Source organism: Saccopteryx leptura, chromosome 4, assembly GCF_036850995.1.
Source record: "Saccopteryx leptura isolate mSacLep1 chromosome 4, mSacLep1_pri_phased_curated, whole genome shotgun sequence".
In the NCBI taxonomy this organism is placed as follows: domain Eukaryota; kingdom Metazoa; phylum Chordata; class Mammalia; order Chiroptera; family Emballonuridae; genus Saccopteryx; species Saccopteryx leptura.
This window is the reverse complement of record NC_089506.1, coordinates 165,652,292-165,665,209: the sequence shown is the minus strand read 5'-3', so window position 1 is coordinate 165,665,209 and position 12,918 is coordinate 165,652,292. Positions and strand designations below refer to the sequence as shown.

The 12,918-nt window shown below is 39.8% G+C and overlaps 1 protein-coding gene across 1 annotated transcript in view; it reads left to right on the top strand.

The window, feature by feature from the left end:
• The window catches only part of FBXL17 (F-box and leucine rich repeat protein 17), a 685,599-nt gene that overhangs the window by 216,891 nt on the left and 455,790 nt on the right, over positions 1-12,918 (top strand). Inside the window, exon 5 of the mRNA XM_066381970.1 lies at positions 933-1,040. Coding sequence (XP_066238067.1) covers positions 933-1,040 — 108 coding nt within the window. The remainder of the gene's footprint in view (positions 1-932; positions 1,041-12,918) is intronic.

Genomic DNA, 12,918 nt, shown 5'->3' with positions numbered 1-12,918 from the left:
TAAATTCCAGCATGAGCCCCAGCTCAAAGATAGTTAGAGAGAGACAGAATGAGAGAGAGAGAGAGAACAAATTCTTCCTTATTCAGCCTTTTTTGTTCCATTTAAGCATTCGGTGGGTTGGATAAGACCCCCACGCACATTGGGTAAGGCAATCTGCTTTACTCTACCTTTTCAAGTATTAATCTCATCCAGAAACACCCTTACAGGCACACCCAGAATAATGTGTAACCAAATATCTGGGTATCTCATGGCACAGTCAAGTCGACAGATAAAGTTAACCATTATACTATCCAAGAATTTGAAACAAAGAGGAGCAAAACTGTATTTCTTGGAAGAAACACTTGAAGGGAGAAACCTAATAAAGGGATCATTGTTGCACTTTAGGAAGCAATTGTATAATTTGAATGATAAATAATGTCCAGACCAGGCAAATGCATAGAGACAGAAGATTGCCAGGCAGTGCGGGGCAGCAGGGGGATGGGGGAGCGACTGCTAGTATGCATGGGGTTCTTTGTGTGGTGATGAGCATGTTCGGAAACTGGATATTGGTGATGGTTGCACAACCTTGTGAATATACTAAAAACCTCTGAACACTACCCTTTGAAAGGTTAGTTTTCTAGTATGTGAGTCATAAGTCAATAAAAATATACCTGTTGATAGATGAAGAGGTGGAGATAGATAGTGTTGACATCTTTGAGATGTTTTCTATGAAAAAGTGGAAAAACATGGGGTGATAAAAGAGACATGGGATGAAGGGAGCATTTAAAAAAACCCCACAAGACATATTGCAGTGTGTTTGTAAACCTATTCAAATAATCTAATGGATAAGGAAATGTTAATGATGCGACTTGGTCACAGGCAATTTGAGGAGCCAAATACTTAAATTCACTGGAATGCCACCTTGAACACCTTTCTTCACATCTCTTCCCTAGGTGACAGATCAGTCAGTGAAAGCATTTGCTGAGCACTGTCCTGAACTTCAGTATGTTGGCTTCATGGGTTGTTCGGTTACTTCTAAAGGAGTCATTCACCTAACTAAGGTAGGTACTATGGCTGTTTTTCCTCAGTGTTTCCAATTATTCATATCAAAGCCTTAGCATTGTTAAATGTACTTGAGTGAGAAATAGACCATCATAGAAGTGTTGTACTAGTGTTTGATAAAGTTAAAACCAGTTTAAGGCAACAATACCAAACCTACCCTTTCAGAAATGGATCACTTATTTATTAAAAAAGCAGCTTACTTTTTTTTTTACTTTTTGTTGTTAATGACTATGAAATATATGCACTAAATAAACTGATATATATCCCAAGAATTATTTGAATGTCAACTTAATAATTGCATTTAGAAGATATTTTGATTGGAGTTTTAACTGCTCACATGCCATTCATTAGGTCCACTGAACATTTGACTTATAAGAAGGGAATATGGTCAGTGCATATTTTTAAGCTGAATATGTAAGGTGAAACAGATGACTGTATATTGAAAATTGATCCTGTAGCTTTCATATGTACCAAATATATGAAATCTCATATTTTAGCAATAATGAAAATGCTAGTTCTCTTATAATCTCTGACATAGGTGCTATCTCTGCTGCTCTCCAGAGCTCTAAAATAATGAGCAGTTAATTCTTAGATATAGGTAATAAAAAAAACTGGCTACTATAAAATTTACCCATGTATTACCTGAAATTTGTCACTACATAGATTTTAACTGTTATATAGTACTCGTGAGAATGGATGTGAGTCTTGCCTTTTCCACTTAATAGCTAAGTGACCTACCTAGTCATTCAAGCTTCCTTCAGTTTGCTACTGTTAGAAAACTGCTGTGTTAGCAGCATGATGCTGAAATACAACAAGTAAGATCCCAGGTCTGTTTGGGTTTGGTCTCTTCAGGGCTCTTCAAGCTTACAGCTTAGTAAAAAAATAATATTACTATTTTTTCTTTCTAGAAAAAGAGCACATGCTTATAAGCTACCTAGGACTACTGCTGTAAGATACAGTGAATAGGAGCCTGAGCTCTAGTGTCAGCTTGGGTTTGAATCTTGGCTATGCCACATATTAGCTAAGCAGGCAAATAACTTTTCAGAGTATTAATTGTAGTAATATATGCAAGGTGCTTGCCTCAGTGTCAAGATTGCAATAAGTGTTAAGGAAACATTAGTTATTAATATTAACATAGATGCACACTATCTAAATTGGCTGGAAAATCAGAGTAGGTTTTGAAAAAATAATACAATCACGGTTCTAGTCTAGTACATCTAAAACAGAGGCTGAGATTTTCTGTGTCTTAAATGACTGATCAGCTTTAATTTTGAGGATCAGAACCTAAAGCCAGTGGAGAGGATAGACACCTTATTCTCAATTATTGCTCTGTCAGAACATCTTATTATAACCATATGTAACTGTGATTTTTTATTCACTTCCTATAACCATGGCCTGAACATTTTGGTAGATGAATGTTTTTCCAGTCATATCTAATGCTGTTTACAATGTAGATCAGAAATGCCTTTGGATGAACAGATTGTGCACAAATGTTATAATGACCATATGTGGGATTTGTACGATCACTAGAAATTGTACTCATTAAAGACAAAACAAGACTTATTAGATCAGTAAGTGCTTCCTGAGCATTTTGAGATGGCCAGAATTTATGGTATACTGGTACTTAATAAATCAGAATTATTCTGTGAGACAAAATAGCAGCTATAGCAAATGTTTGCATTGGAAGCTCAATTTACTGAGAAGGTTCTTAAGATGCTAGACCAGGATTGGTGGTTTGTCCTCTCAGCAGTCAGAACCTACTGGATTCATATCAAGGCTGCTCCATGGATATTTGAGGATCATCTTTGTTATTCAACAAAGTCTTTGATGAAAAGACTGGTTTGTGGTATACTATTGTTTAGTTTCCTGGATTCAAGTGAAGGCAAGATAGCATTTTAAACATGTATAGCTTCTGTGAAGCAACTTTTAATTGTTTTACCTCTTGAAAACCAAGGATAGAACTCAGGATTAAATAAAATTAAAGTTTTTTTGTTAAAACGTCTGCATTCAGACAAAGTGTTTACATAGTAAGACATTACACAACATCTAATTTACATTCAAAAAATTTTGTAAATATAAAAAGGCTCCTAGAAAGTTGAGTTACTATTATTATCATCATGGTGTATAATTTCTAAATAATTTATGATCATCATGATATATAATTTTTACATGAATAATTAGGGAGATGTCAGACACATAGTCTTGAGAGCTGTAAATCTAACTACGTTTAATTTTATAAGATTTAGAAAAATCTCTTGAATTTATTACTTTACTACATCTCTGGTTCTCAGTTTGCTAATACGGGCAAATGCCATAAACCCTCTGTGCCTTAGTTTCCTATCTATGAAGAGATGTGTCTAGATTAGATGATTTGTTTTTAGAGTTTCTTGTACACAGACAAATCTAAAAATTTAAGTATCATTGACTGGAAAGGACTGTGGAGTTTCACAAAAACTAAGAAAATTGAAGTCTTTAGTGAATTAGAAAGGAAATTTGGGGATTTGTGACAACTTAGATTGTTAACTAAGGGCAAGAAGAAAGAAGATTGGGAAGAGATGTAGGAATATTGATAGGCTATTACAACAGTACCTTGGACTTTACCTTGATATTCTCAGTCTTGCCTGGATGCTAAATTACTTTGCAATATTTATTGATAACACACCCTAAGTCTTCAGATAGATTCTGCTAATATCAAACAATATTGGGGACGAGGCCTTCCTTCTAAGCTGCTGTGACTGTGTAAATGAGAGTCCACAAATAGCTAAGAATGAATGAACACAGGTTGAGGAGATAAAGTCAGGTTTAGTAGGTTATATTTAGAAACATGGAAATCCACATTTAGGAAGAAATAATAAGAACTTTTAAAGTCTTAGTTGAAGATGTTAGTGCCTTGTATGTAGCAGAATTGAGTCTCCTCCATCACAGGTATGTTCTTTTTATTGCAATGTACCACTTTATAAATATAAAACACCTCTATCTTGTTCTCCTTTTTTAAAATTTAATTTATTGTGTTTACATAGATTCTAGTGTCTCCCTGATTGAATCCCCACTCTCCCGTATTCCCTTCAACATATCCCTTGCCCTTCTCCCCACAGGTCCCTCCCCCCTTCCCTTCAGGTTTAATTTCATTCCTCAGTTGACATTGTTCCTTGGATTCCTCAAATGAGTGAGGTCATATGATATTTTTCTTTCTCTACCTGGCTTATTTCACTTAACATAATAGTTTTCAGGTCCATCCATGTTGTCGCAAAAGGTAATATTTCCTTCTTTTTCATGGCTCCATAGTATTCCATTGTATATATGTACCAATGCTTTTTAATCCACTCATCCACTGACAGACACTCGGGCTGTTTCCAGATCTTGGCTATTGTGAACAATGCTGCCAAAAACATGGGGGTGCATTTCTTTTTTTAAATCGTTGATGTGGTGTTCTTGGGATATATTCCTAAAAGTGGGATGGCTGGGTCAAAAGGCAGTTCCATTTTTAATTTTTTAGGAATCTCCATACTGTTTTCCACAGTGGCTGCACCAGTCTGCATTCCCACCAGCAGTGCAGGAGGATTCCCTTTCCCCCACATCCTTGCCAGCCCTTATCGTGTGTTCTTTTGTTAATGAGCACCATTCTGACTGGTGTGAGGTGATATCTCATTGTAGTTTTTATTTGCATTTTTCTAATGATTAGTGATGTTGAACATTTTTTCATCTGTCTATTGTCTGTATGTCCTCTTTGGAGAAGTGTCTATTCATTTCCTTTTCCCATTTTTTGATTGGATTGTTTGTCTTCCTGGTGTTGAGTTTTACAAGTTCTTAATAAATTTTGGTTATTAACCCCTTATCAGACGTATTGTCGAATATGTTCTCCCAATATGTGGTTTGTCTTTTTATTCTGTTCATATTATCTTTAGCTGTGCAAAACCTTTTTAGTTTGATATAGTCCCATTTGTTTATCCTGTCTTTTATTTCCCTTGCCTGTGGAGATAAATCAGCAAATATATTGCTGCAAGAGATGTCGGAGAGTTTACTGCCTATGTTTTCTTCTAAGATGCTTATGGTTTCACGACTTACATTTAAGTCTTTTATCCATTTTGAGTTTATTTTTGTGAATGGTGTAAGTTGGTGGTCTAGTTTTATTCTTTTGCAGGTAGCTGTCCAATTTACCTAACGCCATTTGTTAAAGAGACTGTCTTTACACCATTGTATGCTCTTACCTCCTTAGTCAAATATCAGTTGTCCATAAAGGTGTGGGTTTATTTCTGGGTTCTCTATTCTGTTCCATTGATCTGTATGCCTGTTCTTATGCCAGTACCAACTTGTTTTGAGTACAATGGCCTTGTAGTATAACTTGATATCAGGAAGTGTGATACTTCCCACTTCATTCTCCTTTTTCAAGATTGCTGAGGCTATTCGTGTTCTTTTCTGGTTCCATATAAATTTTTTGAATATGTGTTCTATATCTTTGAAGTATGTCATTGGTATTTTAATTGGCATTGCATTGAATTTATAAATTGCTTTGGGTAGTATAGACATTTTAATGATGTTTATTCTTCTTAACCATGAGCACAGTATATGCTTCCACTTGTTTGTATCTTCCTTGATTTCTTTTATCAATGTTTTGTAATTTTCCGAGTCCAAGTCTTTAACCTTGGTTAACTTTACTCCTAGGTACTTTATTTTTCTTTGTTGCAAAAGTGGGGGGGATTGTTTTCTTAAATTCTCTTTCTCACAGTTCATTGTTGTTGTATAAAAATACCTCTGATTTCTGTGTATTAATTTTATACTCTACCACCTTGCCAAATTCATTTATCAGGTCCAGTAGTTTTTTGACTGAGACTTTAGGGGTTTTTATATACAGTATCATATCATCTGCAAATAATGATAGTTTTACTTCTTCTTTTCCAATTTGGATGCCTTTTATTTGTTCTTCTCGTCTGATTGCTGTGGCTAGGACTTCCAGAACTATGTTGAATAAGAGTGGTAAAAGAGGGCACCCCTGCCTTGTTCCCGATCTTAAGGGGATTGCTTTTAATTTTTGCAGATTAATTATGATGTTGTCTGTGGGATTTTCATAGATGGCCTTTATCGTGTTGAGGTATGTTTCCTGTATTCCCACTTTGCTGAGAGTTTTGTTTGGTTTTTTTTTGTATTTTTCTGAAGCTGGAAACGGGGAGAGACAGACTCCTGCATGCGCCCGACCGGGATCCACCCGGCACGCCCACCAGGGGGCGACGCTCTGCCCCTCCGGGGCGTCTCTCCGTTGCGACCAGAGCCACTCTAGCGCCTGGGGCAGAGGCCAAGGAGCCATCCCCAGCACCCGGGCCATCTTTGCTCCAATGGAGCCTCGCTGCGGGAGAGGAAGAGAGAGACAGAGAGGAAGGAGAGGGGGAGGGGTGGAGAAGCAGATGGGCGCTTCTCCTGTGTGCCCTGGCGGGGAATCGAACCCGGGTCCTCCGCACGCTAGGCCGACGCTCTACTGCTGAGCCATCCTCAAACTTTTTGAGTTTCTTTTCTTTTGCTTCTCTGCTTTTGTGCCTTCATTTATCTTGTCCTCTAACTTGCTGATTTGATCCTCAGCTTCATCCATTCAGCTTTTAATTCCTTCCATTGTGGTCTTCATTTCTGATATTTTATTTGTCATTTCTGATTGATTCTTTTTTATTATTTCAGTCCTTTTTTGTATTTGCTATCTCTTTATTTAGGTGCTCATTATGTTCATCTATTGCTGTTCTTTGATTTTTAAGCATCTGACAATCATTATTTTAAACTCTGCATCCTGTAATTTGTTTATATCTTACTCGTTCAAGTCCTTTTCTTGGGATTTCTCTTGATTCATTTGGGTTGCCTTTCTCTGCCTTCCCATTCTGTCTGTGTATAAGAAAGATGGGCCACAGGAGTCCAATGGGTATGACCTCCGTGCTCCCTAGGTGTGGTCTGTCTGCAGGGTCCCCACCCCCTGTGCCACTGCCTCAGGCGTTCTGGTATGGGCATTTCTAGTGTGGGTCTGCTGTGGCAGTCACTGCGGTTTCCGCCTCTCCTCCTCAGGAGGGGCTATGTTCATGTGCTGGGCTATAAGCCTCGGCCAGCCCGACTTCGCTCCGTCCACTTCGTTGCGGCTGTGCTCCAAGCTGGGGCTGCAAGCCTTGTCACTGCAGGCGGGGCTGCACACTTATGCTCAGCTGCTGATCTTCACCGTTCCAGGCTTTCGCCCCACCCCTGCAGGTGAAGCTGTGTTCATCATGGCTGCAAGACCCGGCTCCAGGTGTTGGGCTGTGCACTCTCGCCCAGCTGTGGGTCTCCGCCTGCTCCCCGGCTTTTGCCCTGCCCCCAATGGCTGGGCTGCGCTTGCTTGTCTGGCCGCAAGCTGGGTCTCGGGTTCCCAGGCTCCCGGGCTGGGCTGCGCACCCATGCTCAGCCATGGCTCTCTGCCGGTTCTCTGGCTTTTGCCTTTCCTTTGCGGGCAGGATTGCAGGTTGGACTGCTCTTGCTCACCCGGCCTGCAGCCAGGCTGAACTGCTTTCTTGTGCCCCTTCTGCCCCCGCTTGGTGGGACTGAGCTCACACCCGGCCTCAGTCATGGCTGACCCAGCTTCCTGCCCCACTGACAGGGACCGCACTTCCACATCCCGCCGCCACTTACCCTCTAGCAAGCCCTCAGCAGTGTGGTTGGGATGCTGCAGCTCAGACTCTAGCACTCAATACTGGATTTCTGTTGGCTTCCACCTTCTAAGTGACTCTGCTCTGAGTGCCATGGAAGAGCTTGTTTGGCTTGTGTCCTGCTTCCCTTTGCTGGTATTGCTGGTTCCAGTGGAAATAACTCACCTTAGATTTGGGGATTGACTCAACCCAGGGGTTAGGGTGGCTGTCCCTCAAAGTGTTTCTCCCTGTGCCTCCTAGATTACTGTCTCTTCCTGCTACTTGAATCCCCTCATCTCTCCCCATCCCCCAGCGTCTTGGGTGAGTGTTTGTGAAAGAGGTTTTCTGCTCATACCTTTAAGAAGAATTCTGAATCTGAGAAATCTCTCTCTTTCTCTCAAACAGTATACTGGCTTGTTTTCCAGCTAAATACTGTCTCCATACTCCTCTTTTAGTCTCTGGGGCTACAGTCTGGGGTTTCGTTACTGGGGCCTCGTTACTGGGGCCCAGGACCCTCCCCTCTCTGCTAAACTCACTTCCCGCCACACAAGTCCCTCTGGGCTGCCGTTCACGCCCAGGAGCTGGGCAGCCCTCTCCACGTTTCTGCTTCTCCTACCAGTCTCAGTGTGGCTTCTTCAGTGTTCCTTGGTTAAAGAGTCCTCTTAGATTAGTCCAAAGTTGGTTTTTCCAGATGATCGTTCTTAATATTAAGTTGTAATTCACTTTAGCTCTGGGAGATGGAAGTTGGTATGTCTGCCTACTCCATCGCCATCTTCAGTAGGTCTGTCTTGTTCTCTTGCTCTCCCTCCTACTTAAAAAAAATTAGCAAATGCAAATAAATAATTAACTCCTAGTGCTCAAATATCATTTGCCACTAATGGAGCTAGTAGAAATGTCAAAAGAACCCAAAAGCCAATATGTAATGGCACACTGGACTAAGTTGGGATGCTTTCAGCCCCCAGAAGGAAAATGATTGCAATGGAGTAAAACAAACAAAATATATAAAAATCATGAGTGCATAGTATCATAAAGAACAAAACAAGCCTGACCAGGTGATGTCACAGTGTATAGAGCATTGAACTGGGACGTAGAGGACCCAGATTCAAAATCTTGAGGTCTCTGGCTTGAGCGCGGGCTCATCTGGCATGAGAGCAGGCTCACCAGCTTGAGCATGGGGTCGCTGGTCTGAGCGTGGGATTATAGACATGATCCCATGGTTGCTGGTTTGAGCCCAAAGGTCACTGGCTTGAAACCCAAGGTCGCTGGCTTGAGCCCTAAGGACACTGGCTTGAGGAAGGGGTTACTCACTCTGTTGTAGTCCCCCGGTCAAGGCACATATGAGAATCAATCAATGAACAACTAATGTGCCACAACAAAGAATTGATGCTTCTCATCTTTCTCCCTTCCTGTCTGTCCCTATCTATCCCTCTCTCTGACTCTCTTGTCTGTCAAAAAATTTTAAAAGAAAGAACAAAACAAAACTGAATTTCTTCTTCAATGGAATAATAAGGCCCAGTTCCCTGAAACAACCCAAAAAAGCAGACAAAATAACATGAAGCTGGCTTCATGTCTTTAAGACACTGGATATCAGGACAGTGACCCCGAATATGAGAAGCAAATGACAGGAGCCCTATGACTGCCTCTATCTAATGCACTGAAAGAATTTCGAACTCACAGTTCAGGGATGGGTGACCTAGGCAATACTCATTGGAGGAACAGAGTTGAGGCAGAACAGGAAGTCCAGGGATACCAAGGCAGCTAGAGTTCAGTGTACCAAGTACCAGAGTAAAGGGAAAGGCATTCTGAATCCCAGAGATGTGTGGATGATTTCTCTGATGCATCCAATCCTAAATAACCCACGAGTAAAGAAGAAATCAAAAGAGAAATTAGGAAGTATTTTGAATGGAAGAGAATAAAAACACAACACATTAGATTTAGTGTGATGCTGGTAAAGTATTCTTTAGGTACAATCACAATGGTCCTCCCACTGCCACCTCCACCCATCTGTGGTTTTGCTTTCTGTGGTTTCAGTTACCAGTGGTCAACCGGAGTCCAAAAATATTAGATGAAAAATTCCAGAAAGAAACAACTCACTGGTTTAAATTACGTATTGTTCTGAGCAGTGGGATGAAATCTCATGTCATCCTGCTCCCTCCTTTCTGGGATGTACATACAGTAGGATATTTTGAGAGGCAGAGAGACCATACTTATACAACTTTTATTACAGTTTATTATTATAATCGTTCTATGTTGTTAGTCTTTTCTAAGTTATAAATTAAATTTTATCAGAGGTATGTATGTATAGGAAAATAACCATATATACAGGGTTTGGTACTACCTACAGTTTCAGGCATTCTCTGGAGATCTTGAAATATATCCCATGCAGAAAGAATTGAGCCATTCAGATAAGGGTGGACTACTGTAATGGTACTGAACCCCTGTATAAGAAAAAGTAGCCTGACCTGTGGTGGTGCAGTGGATAAAGCGTCAATCTGGAACACTGAGGTCCCAGGTTCTAAATCCTGGGCATGCCTGGTCAAGGCATGTATGGTAGTTGTTGCTTCCTGCTCCTTCCCCCTTCTCTCTCTCTCTCTGTCTCTCCTCTCTTTGAAATAAATAAATAAAAAAAAACAAAAGAAAAAGAAAAAAAAAAAGAAAGATCTGAAAGTAATATTAGCTTCTACCTATGACACCTGAAAAAGAACAAATTAAACTAAAAGCAAGCCCAGGAAAATAAATAAAGTTCAAGTGGAAATAAATTATATGGAGAATAACAGAGGAAATTAATAAAACCAAAAGCTGGTTCTTTATAAAATAGATATAATTGATAAATCTCAATTCAGACTGATTAAGAAAAAGAGAGATAAAGAGAACACAAAATTGCCAATATAATGGCTCAGGGAAGTGACATAACTTACAGATTCTACAGATACTCAAAGTATAACAAGGGAAGATTATGAACATCTTTATCCCTATAAATTTAACAACTTTGATGAAATTTGTCAATTTATTTGAAAGATACAAACTACCAAAACTCACTCAAGGGAAAATAGATTATTTTAATACCTCTGCATTTCTGAAAGAAATTGTATTTGTAGTTAAAAACCTTCCCTCCAGTGCTACTGTAGGCCCAGATTGCTCATTGTTGAATTCTACCAAATATTTGTAATATATTAAAAACTTAATTAATAAGAGATATTAACTTGAGTGTCTACTAGTGATTAGGTTGAAAATATTACAAAATGGGTAAAAAGAAAAATGTGGATAGGTCAATAAAGGAGACAAAGATGGCAAAATACAGATAATTGAACTGGGTTATAGGGCATGGAGGTTCATTATACTACTCTTATTACTTTTGTTTATATTTTAAATTTTATTAAGAAAATAAGCCTGTAAGGGTTTAAAAAGTTTAAAATGTTACTGATGTAACGTGATAAAATCATACTAATCAATATCATTCTTTTTAAGAATGCATGGGAGAGCTCTGGCCAGGTAACTCTGTTGGCTATCATTCCAATACATCAAGGATACCACAGTTATGGATTTGATCCCTGGTAGGGGCATATACAAGAATCATTCAATGAATGTGTGGATAGATGGATTAACAAATTGATGTTTCTCTCTCTCCCTCTCTCTCTCTCTCACTCTCCCCCCCCCCCAATTCCTCTCTCTCTCTCTAAAATCAGTCAATAAAATTAAAGAAATTAGCCCTAGCTGGTTGGCTCAGCAGTAGAGTGTTGGCTCAGCATGTGGAAGTCCCCAGTTTGATTTCTGGCCAGGGCACACAGGAGAAGTGCCCATCTGCTTCTCCACCCTTCTCCCTTCCTTTGTCTCTCTCTCTTCTCCTCCCACAACCAAGGCTCCATTGGAGCAAATTTGGCCCAGGCACCGAGGATGGCCCCATAGCCTCTGCCTCAGGCTCTGATTGTAAAGGAGCAATGGCCCAGATGGGCAGAGCATTGCCCCCTAGTGGGCATGCTGGGTGGATCCCATTTGGGCACATGCAGGAGTCTGTCACTCTGCCTCCCCAGTTCTCACTTCAGAAAATAAAAAAAACAATAAATTAAAATAAGTAGGATAGAATTAAAAAAATAATAGGCCCTGGCTGGTTGGCTCTGCTCTAGAGTGTCAGCCAGGTGTGTGGAAGTTCCGGGTTCGATTCCTGGTCAGGGCACACAGGAGAAGTGACCATATGCTTCTACTCCTCTCCCTTCTCTCTCTCCATCTCTCTCTTCCCTCCACAGACATGGCTTAGTTGGAGCAAATTGATCCCAGGAGCTGAGGATGGCTCCATGGCCTCACCTCAGATGCTAAAATAGCTCGGTTGCTAAGCAATGGAGCAGTGGCCCCAGATGGGCAGAGCATTGCCCCATAGGGGGCTTGCCTGGTAAATCTTGGCTAGGGCACATGTGGGAGTCTGTCTCTTTACCTCCCTGTTTCCTCACTTAAGAGAAAAATGTAGTATGGGAGGGTCTCAGGATAATAGTAATAATTTAACATAATAGGCTTATAGAGTTGTTGTTTTTTAATGTGTAGTTGAAGTGCAAACTTCAGTAATGCTGTGGGTTTATGAAATGCCACATATCTGTTATGAATTGATTTATATCAGATCAGTTCAAATGATTTCAATCAGTAAGGAAGATCTTATTTTAAATGACTATTAAGGATGATAACATAAATAAAAGTGAAGTGGTTACCGGGGAGAGGTGTGGGAGAGAAGAAAATAAAGAGGGATAAATATACAGTGACAGGAAATGATTTGACTTTGGGTGATGGGCATACAATGCAATCAAAAATTCAAATGTTATAGAAATGTTTACCTGAAACCTGTGTACTCTTATTGATCAATGTCACCCCATTAAATTTAATTTCTAAATAAAAAAAGAAAGATGGCAAAGAATTAAAAGTTTATTTTTATTCTGTGCTATATAAAAGGTTATATTTTTCGTACTTTAGGATGTATATTTATAGATTTTTGATAAATTTTAAAGCTGTGACTGTTAATTAATAATATTTTGATACTACATTAAATCTCATTGTTACACCTGACCTGTGCTGGCACAGTGGATAAAGCGTCGACCTGGAACACTGAGGTCTCCGGTTCAAAACTCTGGGCTTGCTTAGCCAAAGCACATTTAGGAGTTAATGCTTCCTACTCCTCCTCCTCCTCCTCCCTTTCTCTCTCTCTCTCCATCTCTTTTTCTCTCCTTTCTCTAAAATGAATAAAATAAAAATCTAAAAAAGAAAT